Genomic DNA, 18,296 nt, shown 5'->3' on the forward strand with positions numbered 1-18,296 from the left:
ATTGTTATGAGTGAAAATGGATCGTTTTGTAACTCAACCAGAAAACATGAATCTGTCTATTATTTTAATAGTTCAGTATTGTATGCAAGATACCAGGTATGTTTATGCATGGCAGTGGCACTAATAGGCCATCACTCATTTTCGTTTCCACATTTATGTTTAAAATAAAAACGTCAATTTGAATAGCTTGTATGCATGATTATCATGCAATTGACAGACAATGTTGATATTGGCATTGGTATCAGTTGACAAGGTATGTTTATGAATGGTAGTGGCACGGCCTCCCTACTCACTGTACCTTGCACATGTTTAAAATAAAAACATGAACATATGAACCTGTGTATTATTTGAAAAGCTTAGTATTGAATGCATAATAACAAGGTATGTTTATACATGGCACTAGGCCCAGTTTAATATAAAACACAATTGTATACAAGATATATAGTCGGGGGTCCCTGCTCCATCTCTCTATCAGTGTGGGGGTCCTTGGCCTGAAACACGTTGAAGACCCCTGTCCTAGAAGGCATCCAAACCTGATTTGGGTTGGCAGTGAACCTGCACTGCATTGCACAACGTTGTTTCTTTGTTTTCGATAAGATTGGAACATTTTGAACATTTTGTTTGTCTTTATGAGAAACAGTGTGTGTATGAATGTAACTATGGCTCTTATAATCTTTAAATGCTAATATCGACACATTACTTAAACAGCTTGTTTAAACATCCCACTATAACGATCAGCGGCAACGTTTCCAGTCAGCGATCATTTCCACAGAGAAACCTGAACGCAGCATCCAGAGCAGCGACGTGAGGGTTGAGAAGGACGATGAAAACAAAGATGGACATCGAATCAAAATAGCGTAGTAAGACTGAACATTCATTGTCCCGTGGAAAAGCATTGGCGTAGCTAAAATGTATTAAGCATGTAACGACTGAAGCTGTGCATTCGTTCAAAAATACTGTCGTCTCAAACAACGACTGCTAGTTCGGTAACCGAGCTAAGTTAGCCTCCGTCGCCTAGAAACGTATGCTAGCGTTATTAGCGGTGTGTAACATTAGCTATCTGACGGTGTCCACTGAGACTATCATAGTAGTAACGTTAACTATTAGCTGACATTAGCGTGTTCAGAAAAGAACAAAGAACGCGTCTTGTTAACCGACTCTACCGCTTGCAGTCGTTAGTTCCCCTTTACTCTGTGCCAGATCTCTCGGTCAGCGGTTGTTGTTGCTCCATGACTGAAATCAAGCAGCAGACATTATGTTGTAGCACTGGACAGAGGGCGGTCATGTTGTCATACATGATAAATGATAAGCAAACAACCATGCAATAATGTATCTGCGCCGTAGATCCAGTGAACATTGGGTTGTAACCGTCGAACATATTGTATCGTTTGGCCATGGTTGTATTTTCTCTACCCTCCTCAGATTGTCGCTGTTATTAATTTAAGCAAGTTCAAAAGTTATCGTCTTGACCTAAATGATTTAATTAATCTAATTTAATTATCTTAACCACTAAGACTGAAGTTGCATGTTTTGCCCTAGTTTATGTATGTGGCCTTTATGCAATTCAATTTTGATCTGAACTGTGAATTCCAGGTACCTTCATCGTTATAATTAAGTCATCATTTCAATTATAGATAGCCTATATTTAATTTCTTAATTGGTGTTACGAGTTACCAAAAACAAAGATCTTACTACCAAAGCCCACACATTACTACAACATGCAATTTCCGATATCTATCAAGAAAGTTTCTCAAAATGAATACAAATATATTCTTGCAGTATCCCTGTCCTGCATCCAGTAATGTGTATGCGTCACAAAGCAGTGACTTAATCAATGATGACAACCGTTTTGGATCAAACAATGTGTCGTTGCAATACAAGGCTGCACCATGTAAGACTGAGGGGCTGTTTGGGGTTGTTGGATTTGTATAGCATTCCTATTTGAGTTTGTCTCCACCAGTAGTGCACCTTTTTCCTCCTTTACATTTTTTCTCTGTATAGATTTGATTGCGTTTCTCTGATTTCATTACAGGCTGTATGTCAGACGTCTGACTGGCACCCGAGGGGAGAAAAGTGAGAGCCTAGAGTTCAGAACCATGGAGGCTCGCTTTGGAAATATTGTGTTCAGCTCCAAGTTTGACTCCGGGAACCTGGCACGTGTGGAGAAGGTGGAGAAGGGCAGCCATAGCCCTCCTACTAATGCAGCTCCCAGTGGGAGTGCCCTCTCAGGGTCAAACCTTACCCCTGACTATGAGTTCAATGTGTGGACGCAGCCAGACTGCAGTGGCACCGAACATGAGAATGGAAACAGGTATAAAAGAAGAAAACAACTTCTGCTTATGTTGCAATTATATTATGTTATTCACATGATAAATGTGTTTACTAGCTGCACACAACCCGTACTATTGATTACATTGCTTTTAGAATCCCAAATCAGGTTTTTGTGTTTCAGATCGTGGTTTCACTTCAGTGTACGGGGTGCTGCATCTGGAAAGATACTGAAGATCAATGTGATGAACATGAACAACCAGAGGAAGCTCTACAGCCAGGGTATGGCTCCTCTCGTACGCACTTTACCTGGCAAGAACCGGTGGGAAAGGATCCGGGACAGACCCACAGCTGAGGTATGTCCACTGTATGTCCACTGTCAGCCACTGAGGCAGATTGCTGTCCGTTTGTTTTCTGACAGCTATTATTCTCTTTCTCATAATATGTCTCTTCTTCCTTTCTTCTGTCCCTTTGCAGATTGTGGATAACCAGTTCATCCTCTCATTCTCTCACCGGCTGTTGGAGGTGCGAGGGGCGACCACCTACTTCTCTTTCTGCTTCCCCTTCTCTTATAGTGAGTGCCAGGAGATGATGCAGCAGTTTGACAAGAGCTACCCTAATGCTGCTCAACTCATTCCGAGCAGGTACAACACACACAGAAATGCCTAAAGCACACACACACACACACAAAATATATGTTTGACACTGGTATTACTTTTTAAATTACCTCAATTGAAGAATTTCTGACTATTTTCTCCCAACAATCTCCATCCTCTCACTCAGTGCCCCGGACAGTGTGTATTATCATAGGGAGTTGTTGTGCCACTCTCTAGATGGTAATAGGGTGGACCTGATCACTGTGACCAACTGCAACGGGATGCAAGAGGAGAGAGAACCCCGTCTGCCGAAGCTGTTTCCCGACATCAACACGCCAAGACCACACCGCTTCTCCAGCAAAAGGGTATGACGGAATCATACTTCAACACACAATCGGTATTCTCTTTCGTAATGTGGCAACTTTAATGGCTTACACTTAAGGCTGAGGCTGATGTGGAATCACTGAATAATGTGGAAACAGTGAAGCTGACCCTTGGTCCTTGTGTGTCTGCATGTGTTTGCAGGTGTTTTTTCTCAGCAGTCGAGTGCACCCCGGGGAGACTCCCTCATCCTTTGTGTTCAACGGTTTCCTCAACTTCATCCTAAGAAGAGATGACCCTCGTGCTCATGCGCTTCGGAACATGTTTCTTTTCAAGCTCATTCCCATGCTCAACCCAGACGGGGTCGTCCGTGGGCACTACAGGTAAGAATTGCACACGTAGTCTCATGCACCATCCTCACTGCAACAATGTAAACATTGTTTGACTCAGTGATCGGTAATGTTTAAACTGATCTTAATTGCATGGTTTGCATTGATTTATGCACTTCTTGTTTCCTGTAAATGTTTCTGAAAGAGTTTTCTATTTCTAATGTGTTTTTGGGCTTTGGAATGTGATGTCATGTGTTGGCATGCTGAACTGATCCACCATTGTCGTCACAAAGCTAGTTTGCTTTCTCTCATCATATGGCTCAGTCTGGAGCAGGGCTACAGTTAAAGCTAGGGTGGGTTATGTATTTAAGAAACCGGTTTTGTTAAACAAAATATCAGCTATACTTTCCCTGTCTGAAGTCTATGTTATGCACATGCTTACATGTTAACTCCTTATTAGAAACTTGGTTACCTTTTAAGGAGAAATCTAGCTGGATAAATCAGGTTTCTTCAGACCCCTACTCCAATAATGCAAACTGTTTGTCCTGTACACATGCCATTTAAAAAAACAGCACAATGTGACATCAATTTCCAAGCCTCACTACAGTGGAGAAATATATGTTGGGGCATCTGCTGTGTTCTGTCAACAATGTTAAAAGGCTTCTTTTGAATACTTTTTGCAGGACTGATTCCAGGGGTGTGAACTTGAACAGACAATACTTAAACCCCAGCCCTGAGCTGCACCCTTCCATCTATGCAGCCAAAACACTTTTGCTCTACCACCACACACACAACCGCCTGCACAATACACAGTCCAGCAGTCACTGTAACAGCCCCACACACATGCAGACCCCGCCCCTTAGCATCAAACCTGACAATCAACATCAATCTCCTCCCTTCACCTCCCTTGAAGTCAGCTTGAACCAACGAAATGCAGACAATGACACAAGTCCTGCGCTCACAGAAGTTCTGATGGTGACGGAGGAAAATGCCTGGGTCACCACAGAGATGGGGAAGGGGGACCACAACAGCTCATCAAGCTCCTCGGAGACTGTAGCTCCTGTTACTGTAGAGGTAACCGTACCAGAGGTGGAGGAACAAGAATCAATTCCACCACAGGAGGGGGGAGTGGCATACTATGTGGATTTACATGGCCACGCCTCTAAACGGGGGTGCTTCATGTATGGAAATAACCTTCCTGAGGAGAGCCAGCAGGTGAATAGTATTACATTTACTTACCCTCCCTCTGAGGTGTTTTCTGAAAAAAGTTTTAGCAGTTAGTTTCTTTCATTTCAGTAGTTTTGATTTGTGTCAATGACATATTTGTTTATCCCCTTACGGCAGTCACAGAAGATGGTGTACTTCTTTTTGTTCCATACATCTAATGTTGTGTGCACTCTGCTTCTTCTCTCTGCAGGTAGAGAACATGCTGTATCCAAGGCTGATCGCTGTGAACTCTGCCCACTTTGATTTCCTGGGCTGTAACTTCTCAGAGAAAAACATGTACGCACGAGACAAGAGGGATGGCCAGTCTAAAGAAGGCAGCGGGCGGGTGGCCATTCACAAGGCCACAGGGCTGCTTCACAGGTCAGATTCACAAAACGTCAGTTTATATTTAGGGTTGTCACCTCAAATAGTACTTGGTGACTTTTGAAAATCGATTTTGAACACTTCTTGGTGATATCAAATTAACTTAACTGTTTTCCAGTTGTATAATTTTTGTTATTGGGTCCCCACCAGCTATACTTTGGAGTGCAACTACAACACAGGAAAAACCATGAACACCATCCCACCTGCTTGCCATGACAATGGACGGGCAACCCCACCCCCACCCTCATCATTCCCTCCAAAATACACTCCAGAAATATTTGAACAGGTAGGTGGGTTCCTTTCCATTCAGAGAGGAATTTGAGTCTTTGTTTAAAGTGAAACTTCACACCGATCATTATTTAGAAAGTGCAGATAATATGGGCAAGGGGCTGAGAGCAAGCCCTCAGGAAGAGTGTCAGGCTTTGAAGCCATTAACATAGTGGCCAAACCGTGGAATTACAACTTCCACGTCCGTCACGTGATACCATTAGGCGGCAACCTACAGGTCTGAAAAGTGAAGCAAATGCAGAAGTGCCTTGAGCTTGCGTAGTTTCTAATAGCTAGCACGGAGAAAAGGACTCTGCTTCTTAGTAAATGATGGTCCATTTAGAGTCAAATAGACCATAAGGAGGAGTGTGCTTTAGGGCGGGGCAACCTTGTGATTGACAGGTCCCTACCATGGAGTTGTCCGGTCTGAGAGTTTCTGTCTTGCAACTTTAACACTTTATTAAAGTTAATTGCAACATTTTGGTCGCAAATGTCTTATTCAGTGTTCAGTTGTACTTAGCTCCACCCTCTTGTGGTTGCAAACAAGATAACAAGAGTCTTCAAAACGTCAGGCCACAAACCAATGGATGACTTCACTGCAACTACGTCCACTTCTGATGTACAGTTTATATGCATTGCCTGAAAAATACTTTTTCCCTTAGACCAGTAGTTCCCAAAATCAGTTGTCAGCTGAAGGTAATCAAAAGAAAATATGACAAAGTAGGGCTGTACCGAATAGTTTGAAGCTTCATTCATAACGTTGACAGTCAAATTATGATTAATAATAACTTAGAGAAATATGACCTTCCACCTTCTCTTCCCTTCGCTCATCCTCCCAAACACACAGCGATGCTCCTTGTCTCTGTAATTGTCTGTCTTCAGTCCAAAAGTTACAATTTATTGAAAAAATATGTAATTATTTCCAAAATTCACAATATGTTTTCTCTAATGAAATACTCTGCTTCAAACCATATTTGGTTTTATTAAGCCTTTCAAAAACTACATTTTCACTGCAGTCAAAACGGTGTACTCTCCCGCAACCACCTGTATTAATGGGGCATCAATGTGGCTACTGTAGCTCGGTGAGATCAGGTCGTCCTTTGATCCTCTGCTAGTCCATGTCCGTGTGTCCTTGGGCAAGACACTTGGGCAGGTGGCACCCAGCATGGTAGCCCCTCTCATCAGTGTGTGAATGATGACATGTAGTGTTAAAGAGCTTTGAGTGGTCGGAAGACAAGACAAGAGAAATACAAGTACAGTCCATTTACCATTCTAACAGCAACATTAATTCATTCCATTTTTAGGGTGATAACAAACATCCAAAGCTTCATTTTAAAAACCTCCATCAGAGCTTTCAATAGAAAAAAAGACATTTGGTAGAGCCTTTATTTAAATCATTATGTGCTCAAAGTTGTAAAATGCACTAATGTCCAAATGGAGAGTTCTCTTCGTGCTGCCGTTCATGTGAATGAGCCTGAGACCAAGCGGCTGGGAGCCACGGTTCAAGGAAATGTAGTGTGCTTGCTCTATGGGACCATAGGCGCAGAAGATCCACGTAATTCTATCACTTTGGCTTCATGCACCGCTGAGCCACTCTCAAAAGAATGAACGGGAGCTTGCCTCCAACACAGTATCCAGTTCTCTTTATGACTGAGAGGGGGGTCAGGAAGGGGCTATGGAGAGGGGCGGGGTATATTATAGGGTTTTAATATTGTTTTTTTTATATCAAATTCATGACGTAGATAAGTCCCTACCGGTCAGCTCTACTCTTATTGGCCTTGCGAGGTTCATGGTTGGCTCAAAACAGTAGATAGCGTGTTGAGCCATTTTCAACCCATGAAATGCAGATTTTCATAAGTTTGGTCAGAAATGTCAATATCAACACCAGCATTGATGTGTTTTATCAGGTACAGTCCTATCATTCAGTTTATAGTTTAGCACATATTTAAGGATTGCAGGTTTCTGGTGTACGTGAATGAACTACTTTTCAACACAGGAATCCTAAGCTATTGACTCACCTGTCATCAGCTGATATTTCCACGCTAGATGCACGTTGATGATTTTGATATTTAATAACTGCAAAACCTACCTACCAACTCGACCTTAAAAGATAAGGCACTAATGTATAAAGTTGTGTTTTTAATGGAGTGTGAGATGTAAGAAAGTCGAACACAAAAATTGCTGAGACATTGAAGTAGAAGTGTGAATCTAGACATGTATGTGTGTAGATGTTTTACACCTGTATGCATGGATATATACTCCTGGAAGTAAAGATTAAGGACTTACCTATAAACTAAAAACTGGAAAAGGGTTTTATGTAAACAAACAACACACAAAAAAACGTAAAGCTTTTGTACACTCTGCAATGTTGCCCTTTCAAAATAAAATGAGATAAAGATATGGTGCTGAAGTGGACTAATGGATGTTGTGCGTCAGGTGGGCCGTGCCGTGGCTATCTCTGCCCTGGACATGGCAGAGTGTAACCCCTGGCCACGGCTGGTGCTGTCGGAGCACAACTGCCTGATGAACCTTCGAGCTTGGATCCTCAAACACGTCCGCAACACCAAAGGCCTGAACACACACATCCACGCTCATCCTCCACCAAGAACACACCACAATGGCAGCAAGGCGTCACCGCCAAAGAGCTTCAACAGGTGAGTGTACACACATCTCTTTATCAAACCCCTAAATAGCACACACTTTAGTTCCCGTGGTTTGTAACATTTGGTTCATGGGTTTCTGTGTTTGGCGTGATCTTCTGCCCAGCTGTTTGTCTGGCTCAGCGTCGGAGAACACACTCAGTCGCATTCGCTGCAACAGTCACAGTAGCAGCAGCCAGACGCCGTCCCCGAAGATGCACAGCTCCCCGAGCTTTACTTTTGGCTGCCCCCCATCCCGAACTCACACACAGCACAACGGCACACACACCAGCGGACGTGGAGTCAACAAGACACTCGGCCCAGTCAGGGGTAAGTTGATCTCCCCACCATCTGCTCGTGTTGCTGGCTGGCATTTTCTATCCATCACCTCTTCTTGGATGTACCTCCGCTCCTCTCTTTCTCGCTCTAAATATCACATATGTCATCTGCTTTCTCCTTGCCCTCTTTCTGCTGTTGGAGTTGTTAAGAAAGGCTAATGGGTGATTGATGTGTCGCTGTCTGTGCTCCAGGTTTATTGTAATGGTGATGTCAAATTGGGCTCAGATTTGAACACGTGAACAGATTAATGTGCTGGATTTCTGTGGTCTGGAACATCAGTATGAGCCCTGCATGACCTCAGTGCATGCTTTGAAGATTAGTTATTGAAAACATCAGCCCTGTTTTAGGGTCGAAGAATTCTTGAAACATACTGATATCATTTTCAACTTCGACCCAAACCTATGCATCTCGTCTCGCATCGGGACATCTGGCTCATGTGAAGGGCTTTAACGTGTGCGTGTCCACCCGCATGTCTCTGAGCAGGTGCATGTGTGTGTCTCCCTCTCTGTAGACCCTAAGCCTCAGGAGAGGAGACGCCCACCCCACCACCGCTCCATTCTACGGCCTCCCAGCAACAGCCACACACCCTCCCACCCCCCACTCTCACCCCCTTCCTCCTCCTCCTCCTCCTCGTCTTCCTCTGTGTGTGCAGCGGCCTCCGTCAGTATGACAGGTCTGTACTCCCTCCAGTCCCCAAGCCTCTCCACCCTGCTCCCTTCCCTGCAGGCTCTGCCCCGTCCCGGGCTGCTCTCCAAACTGAGCCCCCTGCTCCTTCAGGGCCTAACGCCAAACACTAACACTCCAGCTGGGCCCACCCGGGACTCAAGCTGACCTAACCAATGAGAGCTTGGTCATAGGTGTGTGTGGGTGGACTGAGTGAATGTAAGCTCTTAAAATGACTTGGAGTACCAGACAAGTGGTGTTTTTAGTGATATCAAAAGACTGAGTGTCTTTTCCAAACTTGCACCTGCCTGGCACTCCATGTACTGTCGATCAAAACAAGTGCAAATCACTACTTGATCGTGTGTGTGTCTGAAATATCACTGGTGCTAGCACTTCTAAATTTTCCTCAAATATTATTATTTTCCTTCAGCAAATATGTGTGTAATGACATGTATCTACAGTATTAGCACCTACGGATGTATAATAGACTTGTGAGTGCATGTGTTGTGTGTTGAAGCCCTGACTCAAGCATTGCTGATTTCATAGCACTCAGTGAGTAGTTCTTGTGGTTGTCCTGCACACTGTTTAATGTGTGAATGGGTTTAGCAGAGAGAGTCAGTTGCTCGGCTACATAACCATCGTTGCAGGACTTTGGGTAGATATTTGCAGTATACATTAATATTGGAACTATTATACTCATGGATTAGCTTACATTGACTTTGTCTCTTTTTCACTCTGTACACAAGTAATAAGCTAGGAAGAATACCACATTAGTGTGCTGATTGGGAAATAGTCAGGGCTGTCAATGGTTCAATATAGTTTTACTTTTGCCATGTTGCACTTACATTTTTGAATTTTTTATTGGTTTTACTTTATTTTTAAGAAACATAGTGTGGCTGTGTCTGAAAAATAAGATGACGTTTTTCTTTTTTCAATGTATTTGTATTTCGCTCTGTAATGTTTATATGTGAAACAGTGCACGTCACAATGCCCACTTCTAGTCCTCTTAGCAGGACAGAGCATTCTGTAGACTGAATTTCATTCATAGTGACTGAAAAGGAGTGTGACTTAGTTTTTAGTTGTGAAACCTATATCATTCCAGTGTCCAATGTTGGTGTTATGATGTTCACAGTGTAGCCCACTGCCAGAAAGCTCATCACGGGGTTCTCTGAGGGGGGAAAGGTTGCTTTATGGAGCTGATTGCCAACAAGCAATATCATATGAAAACACTTTGACTAAATCGAAGTTGTGTTTAGAATATTTCAATATATGATTCCATTATTGATTTGGATGTAAATAAAATGTTATGTTCTTTAATTTTATTACATGTTTCATCAAACTGGTGAATAAAATGATGATTATTATTTATTCAAACACATTTGCGTGTTTCCTAGTGTAACGTTTATTTAGCAGGCTGTCCACAGTCAAAGGTCATGTATTTTGTGGTTAGCAGAGGTGAGAAAATAGCTTGTTGTCTTGGTCTATATGTGGTCTGTGACTTTGTGTGCTGTAATCCTAGTACTTGACGATGGTCTGTGTTTTAGCACCAGCCATTTTGCACTGAATATGCAGAGGTGGAGCGTGTGAGACCTGGAGAGGGTTCTGAAGAGCAGATGAATATCTGGCCTTGACTCCCTGTAGCCATCGTCTGTGTAGCGCTGTAGGTCTGGAGTCTGTTGTAAGCAGTAGGTTGTGGAGGCTCTGCTCATTGCTTTTTTCTAGTAGGACATCCTTCCTGCCTCCTCATCTTCTTCGTCATCAATAGGGAGACAATTGGCATCACAAGCCGCAATGAAGAGTGAAAACAAGTTATCATTTATTTATAATTGAGTGGCTTTTCGAGTTTGCAGGCGTAAACCACTCTGTAGTTACACATATAAATGCAGATAATGTTTGCACACTTATGTGAAATGTGTATATTTGGTACTGTTCTTGACCTTTAGTTTAGAGCAGATATCAAGCTAAAAAGAGGTGGTGTGGTGGATAGCACCGCTGCCTCACAGACGGACCTTCTGTGTGGAGTCGCATGTTGCCCCCGTGTCAGTGTGGGTTCTCTTCGGGTTCTCCGGCTGCCTCCCTCAGTCCAAAGACGTGCAGCGTAGGTTAGGTAGACTGTGTGGACGTGATAGTCTGGAGACAGGTCCAGGGGGTGCCCTGCCTTCGCCCAGTGTCAGCTGGGTTTCGGCTCCAGCCCCCCCCCGCAACCCTCAACTGATGCCAGTGATTGTCTTGCAGCCCCGTCCTGTCATACATAGATGGGGAAAGAGAAATATGTGCTCTAAGAGAACAAATGATTATGTTAATAGGAGTGAAACCTTTGAGGGTTGTTTTGTGCTCTGGAGACATAAAAGTCGCTTACTACTCCTTTAATATCACCAAGACGATGATTTCCATGTAGCCTCTGTCCATTCAATGCAGTGGGACGGCTGTCACTTTACATCAGTGCCCTGAAGACTAGAGAATGTAGATTTCTGTAGTTGTATTCCGCTTTCTTTCTGTGAACATGTCCTGTTTCCTAGTTCTTTCAGTCCTAACGTTTATATGCATCTTCATGAAGGATGACAAAATCAACTTTAGGTTGAGTCCCACCTCATGCATACTCACATTTTCACCAGGTCTTTCTGCTCCTTATGAGAGGTGTGCTTCAATGTGGTGCTAACCTTCTGCACCAGACTAGGGTTGGTAGTTAGTGTTTGTCTGTGTAATAGAATACCACCTTCTTCAATGTGCTGCTGGCTGTTTAACCATTGGAATAAAAAATATCCCTGTGTGAAGCAACTTCTGTGTGTGGGTCCTCTGCTGTCTGTTGACTTAGTTTGTGTGTAATCTTTGTTTCTCAGCTTCCATGTAGAATGTAGTGGGTCAGAACTGCTAAGAAGTTAAACCTCTGTCCTCTTAGATTGGATGAGAGTGTTAGTCCAAACACTAAAGATAAAGAGAAGGATATGTTGTACATGCATGTGTTACATTTGTTGATTTATGAATCCATTTCCAAATATTTTGATGTTTTGAACCATGAACATTGTGTTACTCCTCTGTTACCTGCTGTTTCTCTGTTCCTTGTATTTATGTCCCTCCGTCTGCTTATCAGGCCTCAGCTGCCCAGACTTTCTGGCTGGAGGACCCACTTCAGCGGGTTGGTCCAGAATGCCTTTCCCCATGCGGCGTGTGGGGAGAGGGTGCCGGACTCTTACAGTCACTCATCACCCCGCAGAGGACCGCACAGAGGTTAGCTGACCTTGCTGGTTCACTCACAGAGAGCAAATGCTCCTCATTTCTTCTATTACTAGTTATTTTTACTACAATTTCTCCGAAAGGCAACATACATTTGGTTTATGAAGTCTCACTGTGATGTCTCCATCTGTCACAGACCGCTAAAGACTTGGGGCCTGAACATATCCTTTCCTCCATCAAATTTAGCAAGTGAGTCCAATCTTGTCTGTGTATCTTGGGGTTTTTCTAAATCTCACAGGGAACATTCTAAGTCAAACATGGGTTGGAATTCACAAATAGAAGGAAATAAAAATGAAAAACAGTACACACTATGAAGGGAATTCTGATTTAAAAAGGTTACCCATCTGCATTGTCACCACAAAACATTGTATGTTATCCCTACTATGATTTATAAATGAGTGGTGAACCATATTGACCTTTCTGTTGCCCGCCCAGGTATGAGCTGCAAACTCACATGAGCCGCATCCCCATCCGGAGAGCGGGGTCGACTGAAAGCCATCCTGCACATGGCAGTAAAATCTCCCCTACCAGCATTAACCCAGTCTCATCTGGAGAGGAGGAGGAGTCTGCCACCATGAAGGTCTGGAAGCTGCTTAGACCTGGCCTCCATCGACACTTGTCACTGTCAGGCATGTATACATACACCAGAGAGGGTCATTACTGAAGATATTGTCCTTTGTTCCATACGTTTCAAGTGCTGCATGACACTGCTTTTAGAGTTCCTCTTCCCAGTATGTAAACTACCCATATCCATAGTTAACACATTTATTTCCTTCTACAGGTGTATCTGGGAAAGAGGGTGCCATGCCGCTGGCCTCTAAAGCACTAATGAAGAAAAGCCCAGACAGCAGTCTCCACTACAGAGGAAATACTATTATAGAAACGGCACACGAGAAGGATGAAGCGGTGGAACAGGTGAAAACAGACACGCATTAATGTACATTCAGACAGAAAGGAATGCATCAAATTAATAAACCTTGACCTTGAGGCTGTATGACGTTGTCTTGGAAGGGTGAGGAAGCTCCAGCGATGCCTCTGCCTGAGACTGTGAACATGTGTGAGGCAGTGGCCCTGTGTGGAGAAGCCTAGCAGCTGCACAGAAGAGGAGCCACTTGTGTGTATGTCTGTATTTCCTTGTGAGCCTAAATTAGGATATTGTGACCAAAACCATTTCAACCAGGAAACAGGAGGGGGCATTGTCATCACAGCAGGGTTACTTGGGGCATCTTAATATGCAATACAGCAGGTTTAACAGTATTTATTCAGATTCCAGAGCATGCATGATGTTTCCACCCATGCTGTTCAACATAGTCCGACTGTGGAGCTGTACAACCACTGAGCAGCTTCACTGGAGCAGCTAAAGGTTTAGTGCCTTGCTCAATGAAACCACAGCTGTGGTTGAGGTAGAGGAGAAGTACACACCTTCCCCATCCAAGTTTTCCAACTGATCATGAATCCATACACTTGAAATATTCTGTATCCTTTCAGCTACCATCATTGTACTTCACATATTGTTCTTTGTAGTTTTAGTCCTTGCCTCCTGATGTCCCCTGATGTGTAACTGCACTCTGACCAACACTGTCATGCACTGGCAAGTATTTTTACAGTCACCCACTTGTACTATTACAGCAAAGGGTTGATTTTTATTCAGACTGATAAGCACGGCAGCACCTTCATAACCTCCTTGTTTCAGTTGTGACTTTAGAAACGAATGTGAGTGAAGTGTGTATTTAATGTCATTATTCCAGAAGGTTGTGGTGTTTTGCATATTTTGCCTATAAAATATACATATATATATATATACATATATATATATATATATATACATATACATATATATATATACATATATATATATATATATACATATATACATACATATATACATATATACATATATATACATACATATATATATATATATATACATATATAGACATATATATATATATATATACACATACATATATATATATATATACATATATATACATATACATATATATATACATATACACATACATATACATATATATATACACATACATATATATATATATATACACATACACATACATATATATATATACATACCGTATTTTCCGCACTATAAAGCGCACCGGATTATAAGGCGCACCTTCAATGAATGGCCTATTTTAGAACTGTTTTTATATATAGGGCGCACCGGATTATAAGGCGCATAGAATAGCGTCGTAAGCGTGTCTCTTGAAAGGTGCCATTTTGGGGTCTTTATACACACAAGTGGTGTTGGACTAGGAGTAAGCACAGTACCGGTGTTTACCGCGGTGCGGCTTTGTAGTTTACCAGTCGTACTGAAACATTTTGACAGAGCGCCGTGTACAACCAGTATGGATCAACCAATTAACCAATTGATCCATATATAAGGCGCTCCACATTACAAGGCGCACTGTCGTTTTTTGAGAAAATTAAAGGCTTTTAAGTGCGCCTTATAGTGCGGAAAATACGGCATACATATATATACACATAGTGTGTGTGTATATACAGTACATACACGTGATATCAATATTTTGTGTAAGGTAAATGGTTACGGTTGTATTTTTTATGCAATATTCATATCTAACTGATTTTTGGCAAATTACTTACACTGTGACTGATACTGTGTTGAATCAAACTTGAAGTATAAATAAATGAACTTGAAAAAGCTCCCTATTTTTTATTTGCATTTTGCAATATACCTTAATGTGAGTGTATCTAGTGTAAATGGACTGGACTTGCATTTCTCTTTTCTAGTCTTCCGACCACTCAAAGCTCTTTAACGCGACATGTCACCATTCACACACTGATGACAGGGCTACCATGTAAGGTGCCACCTGCCCATCATTCACACGTCGCAGTTTACGGGAGCAATTTGGGGTTAAGTGTCTCGCCCGACACATCAACATAGACTAGCGGGGATCGAACTGCCGATCCTCTGATTGAAGGATGCAGGATTGCAGGACCAGTGAGCCACAGTGTGCCTGCATAACTAAAGGAATACATGACACATTAATGCAAATGGCATTCACACATTTTTATTAGAAAAAAACACTACTGTGCAACCGTAGAAAGAAATTCATCTCTTGGGACTTGAAGTGGGGAATGTTGTTTCCTTGGTGGTGGCATTGAGTCCTATCTCACCTGTGGGGAGGAAAAGACTTTAAGCAGGTTCACACGTGTTAAACCTCAGAAAGAATAATCCTCTTTGTAGCGCAATGTGCTTCCACTGTCGAACGAGACTATGAGAGGTCACGAACAAGCATTTATGCTTCCACATATTTACTGATGCTCAATAATCAAGTGGCAACTCATTCAATTCATTTGTATAGCCCAGTGTCACAAAACACACATTTGACACAGAGGGCTTTACAATCTGTACAGCACATAACATCCTCTGTCCCAGGATGGACACAAGTGTGATAGATGTCAAGTGTTCAGAATGAACAACAGAGTTAATCCATAACACAGAAATGATACCTTTCATGATAGTAGTAGCACCAATAGCAGAAATATTAAGTAAAAAAAGTATAACTATAATAACAGCCGCGGATATAATAGAATGTCCATGATAACAAAAGCAGTAATAGTAATAGAAATGTGACAAATAATAATACTAGTATAGCCGTGGTTATATTATATATATATAACCATGATTCTGTGTCATACCAACAAATCACGACCCTGCAGTTTTCACTTTCATTGGTATACAATTAGAGGGAATTATTGAACTAATTCAACAATGTCGCATTGAGTTGAAAATGTGACTTGTTGGAGGTCACAGTGGAACATGACTGACAATAGCAACCACAGAGCTACACATCACAGCGCTGCACCGTGTTCGATCTTTGACACTAGTGGCCCTCACCTCTCCTGTCACATTGGTCCTCTACTCCTGCTTCTTGGGGTTGTTCACCGCAACGTAGTGATACAACACGACCAGCAGGAACAGCGACACGCCAAGCATGTTGGCAAATATAGCCAGCTGCACGTCCGTCACCATTCTGTAAAGCATGAAGACACGTATGCTGATTCAGTCTTTAAAAAAAAACACGGAGACTTTCGTTAAAAGCAGCGACGGAATATACCAGTGTTTAGCTCACTTTAGTCACCTTACTATTCAGTCATGTTTACTTCGCATCATCCATCCGTTTCCCCAAAGTCAAACGCACCTTTTACATCTCGGAATCACTTGGTTACATCCATGACTATTTGATATTCACAATAAGAGGAAGCATGATGTTGACGTTTAAATCTCTGTAAGTAATTTATCAATTTCTAATGTGTTGAAAATGGTAATATGTGGCTGTCTGGAAAGTTGGAAAAAATGCATTCAACATTAAAAAAACAAGAAAAAAAATACATCTTTAGAAAATGTTTAGCAGCGAGATTAACGTTGTATACGATTTAATGTACGGTTAAGGTAAAGCATCCAAACCCACTGGCATAATCACATCTCTAATAGCTAGCTAACGTTGTACGCGTTCACGTCTCATGTAGACACAACGCTAACACCTGCTAGTCGCTGTATCCTATACATGATTAGCTTGTATGTGAATCCAAAAATCATCAAAATTATTGTAACAATCTTCGCTTTATCATGGATTACATGGTTGTCAATAAATCTGACAAATCGTGGTCGATTTGGACCATCAATCTGAGTAACTTTAACCTAGCTAGCTAACTAGCTACGTTAGAACCAGCACTGGCGTTAACCAATAGAAGAACGCTACATATGAAGATTTACGAAAATTACAAAATGACACCTATTGCAATACAACTTAACTATTGTTAGTACTTACATTATGCCTTGGGTTGGGATTTTTACTCTCGGATCGAGGAATAACTCAACTGGTCAGCATCAAACAAGCAGATCTGCCCCTTTCTTCCGGCTGGAGCGGAAAGCCACGTCACGTTTAAGAGCACAGCAGAGCACTAGACGGCGGACCGCTGTGACCAACTAACACTTATTAAATATAGCGTTAGCTGCGTCATTATCAGCAAACATTGCCCGTATTCGTTTTCTCAAGTGACAACATGAATAATAAAACCGTGTCATTTTGGACCATGAGACATAATTTCATACTGTTTTTTCTTTTTTTATCGCAAACATCCAGGCCAGAGGTGGCAGTAGTGAGCTCCAGTCCGCTAACGTTAGATGTTTGCGCTCGTAGGAGTGGCTCAAATGTTTCGACATCAGCTCACCCGGCGTCAACGACAGCGGCCAAACTAGATGGTACTTCGCCTCGGAAGCTAACGTGTGGATTAGCTTTTCCAAAGGAACAGATATCCATTTATGTCCTTTTGGAGCCAGCCTGTACCACCATGGCTCTTTACGATTATGTCACTCAGGACCAGCTTGCGGGCTTCGACAAATACAAGGTATGATTAATATGTTGTAATAGCATGCTAGCAACTAGCCATTGAGCCGTGTGTGTGTGTGTGTGTGTGTGTGTGTGTGTGTGTGTGTGTGTGTGTGTGTGTGTGTGTGTGTGTGTGTGTGTGTGTGTGTGTGTGTGTGTGTGTGTGTGTGTGTGTGTGTGTGTGTGTGTGTGTGTGTGTGTGTGTGTGTGTGTGTGCGCGTTAAACAGTTAGCGCTAACGATCTACAGGGTGCATCCCTGGCAACAAAATGAAGGTAGCCAGAGTTAGCTAAAACCATACAAGATGCCCCTCAAATTTCCCCAAGAAAATAAAGGCGTTCCTCGTTAGTTCTAACTGCAGTATGATATGATTATGTTCATTTTGATTGTATCTTGAATGCTGATATGCGAATAATGTTGTTTATGGAGTGGTACTCCCTAACCCCTGATGTGATAGCCGTCAAGCTTGCAGTCGGAAGGTGAAAGGCACCCTTGGAAATGGGAAGTATTTGCTCAATATTCTGTGTGGTGCTTGGACACTCAAGCTGTATGCCTCTCGAAATATACGCATTGTTCACCGTGCTATTAAAAGACTGGCAAATAGAATAAAACAAAACAAATGACGACATTTCTTAATGTTGACGAACTAGAAACGTACTATTTTGAAAAGTGA

The 18,296-nt window shown here is 42.3% G+C and overlaps 3 protein-coding genes across 8 annotated transcripts in view; 2 read left to right on the forward strand and 1 right to left on the reverse strand.

Annotated features, from left to right (window-relative positions):
- The first annotated feature begins 773 nt into the window (after positions 1-773).
- agbl5 (AGBL carboxypeptidase 5) lies at positions 774-14,084 on the forward strand. 3 transcript variants are annotated; one of them, XM_076083522.1, is made up of 18 exons: positions 819-860; positions 1,780-1,891; positions 2,033-2,311; positions 2,453-2,624; positions 2,746-2,912; positions 3,052-3,229; positions 3,390-3,568; positions 4,198-4,729; positions 4,932-5,101; positions 5,255-5,390; positions 7,808-8,025; positions 8,138-8,340; positions 8,861-9,022; positions 12,104-12,240; positions 12,383-12,435; positions 12,682-12,875; positions 13,028-13,161; positions 13,258-14,084. In XM_076083522.1, coding segments are annotated over exons 2-18 (2,994 nt in total). In that variant the 5' UTR covers positions 819-860; positions 1,780-1,889; the 3' UTR covers positions 13,336-14,084. The 3 variants fall into 3 exon arrangements, with proteins under 3 accessions (XP_075939638.1, XP_075939637.1, XP_075939639.1); XM_076083523.1 differs by lacking the exon at positions 1,780-1,891 and having other exon boundaries at positions 774-860; positions 13,258-14,083; XM_076083524.1 differs by lacking the exon at positions 8,861-9,022 and having other exon boundaries at positions 13,258-14,083.
- Positions 14,085-15,277: 1,193 nt separating this feature from the next.
- ost4 (oligosaccharyltransferase complex subunit 4 (non-catalytic)) lies at positions 15,278-17,070 on the reverse strand. Its single transcript, XM_076083528.1, has 3 exons — positions 17,064-17,070; positions 16,130-16,265; positions 15,278-15,405 (listed from the first exon to the last, which is right to left on the reverse strand). The coding sequence occupies exon 2, from the start codon at positions 16,262-16,264 to the stop codon at positions 16,151-16,153; it is 114 nt and encodes a 37-aa protein (XP_075939643.1). The 5' UTR covers position 16,265; positions 17,064-17,070; the 3' UTR covers positions 15,278-15,405; positions 16,130-16,150.
- A 370-nt stretch (positions 17,071-17,440) lies between these two features.
- The window catches only part of selenoi (selenoprotein I), a 43,039-nt gene continuing 42,183 nt past the window's right edge, over positions 17,441-18,296 (forward strand). For 3 of the 4 annotated variants that reach the window (XR_012951483.1, XR_012951484.1, XM_076083525.1), the window contains exon 1: positions 17,443-17,643. Coding sequence is in view for 2 of the 4 variants with exons in the window: in XM_076083525.1 (XP_075939640.1) it covers positions 17,587-17,643 (57 nt within the window). In the remaining 2 variants the exon portion in view is untranslated. Of the gene's footprint in view, positions 17,644-18,296 lie in introns of all 4 variants that reach the window. The other variant, XM_076083526.1, reaches the window with a different exon arrangement.

Source organism: Anarhichas minor, unplaced genomic scaffold (assembly GCF_050575085.1).
Source record: "Anarhichas minor isolate MPS153535 unplaced genomic scaffold, ASM5057508v1 ptg000136l, whole genome shotgun sequence".
NCBI classification, from domain to species: Eukaryota; Metazoa; Chordata; class Actinopteri; order Perciformes; family Anarhichadidae; genus Anarhichas; species Anarhichas minor.

What these genes read in the sequence shown, in the direction of transcription:
- agbl5 (XM_076083522.1), top strand. An exon ending in GCTCAACTCATTCCGAGCAG is followed by an intron (nt 2,913 to 3,051) that starts GTACAACACACA and finishes CCTCTCACTCAG; the next exon opens with TGCCCCGGACAGTGTGTATT. An exon ending in GTCGTCCGTGGGCACTACAG is followed by an intron (nt 3,569 to 4,197) that starts GTAAGAATTGCA and finishes TACTTTTTGCAG; the next exon opens with GACTGATTCCAGGGGTGTGA.
- ost4 (XM_076083528.1), bottom strand. Translation starts at nt 16,264, where the DNA reads ATGGTGACGGACGTGCAGCTGGCTATATTTGCCAACATGCTTGGCGTG.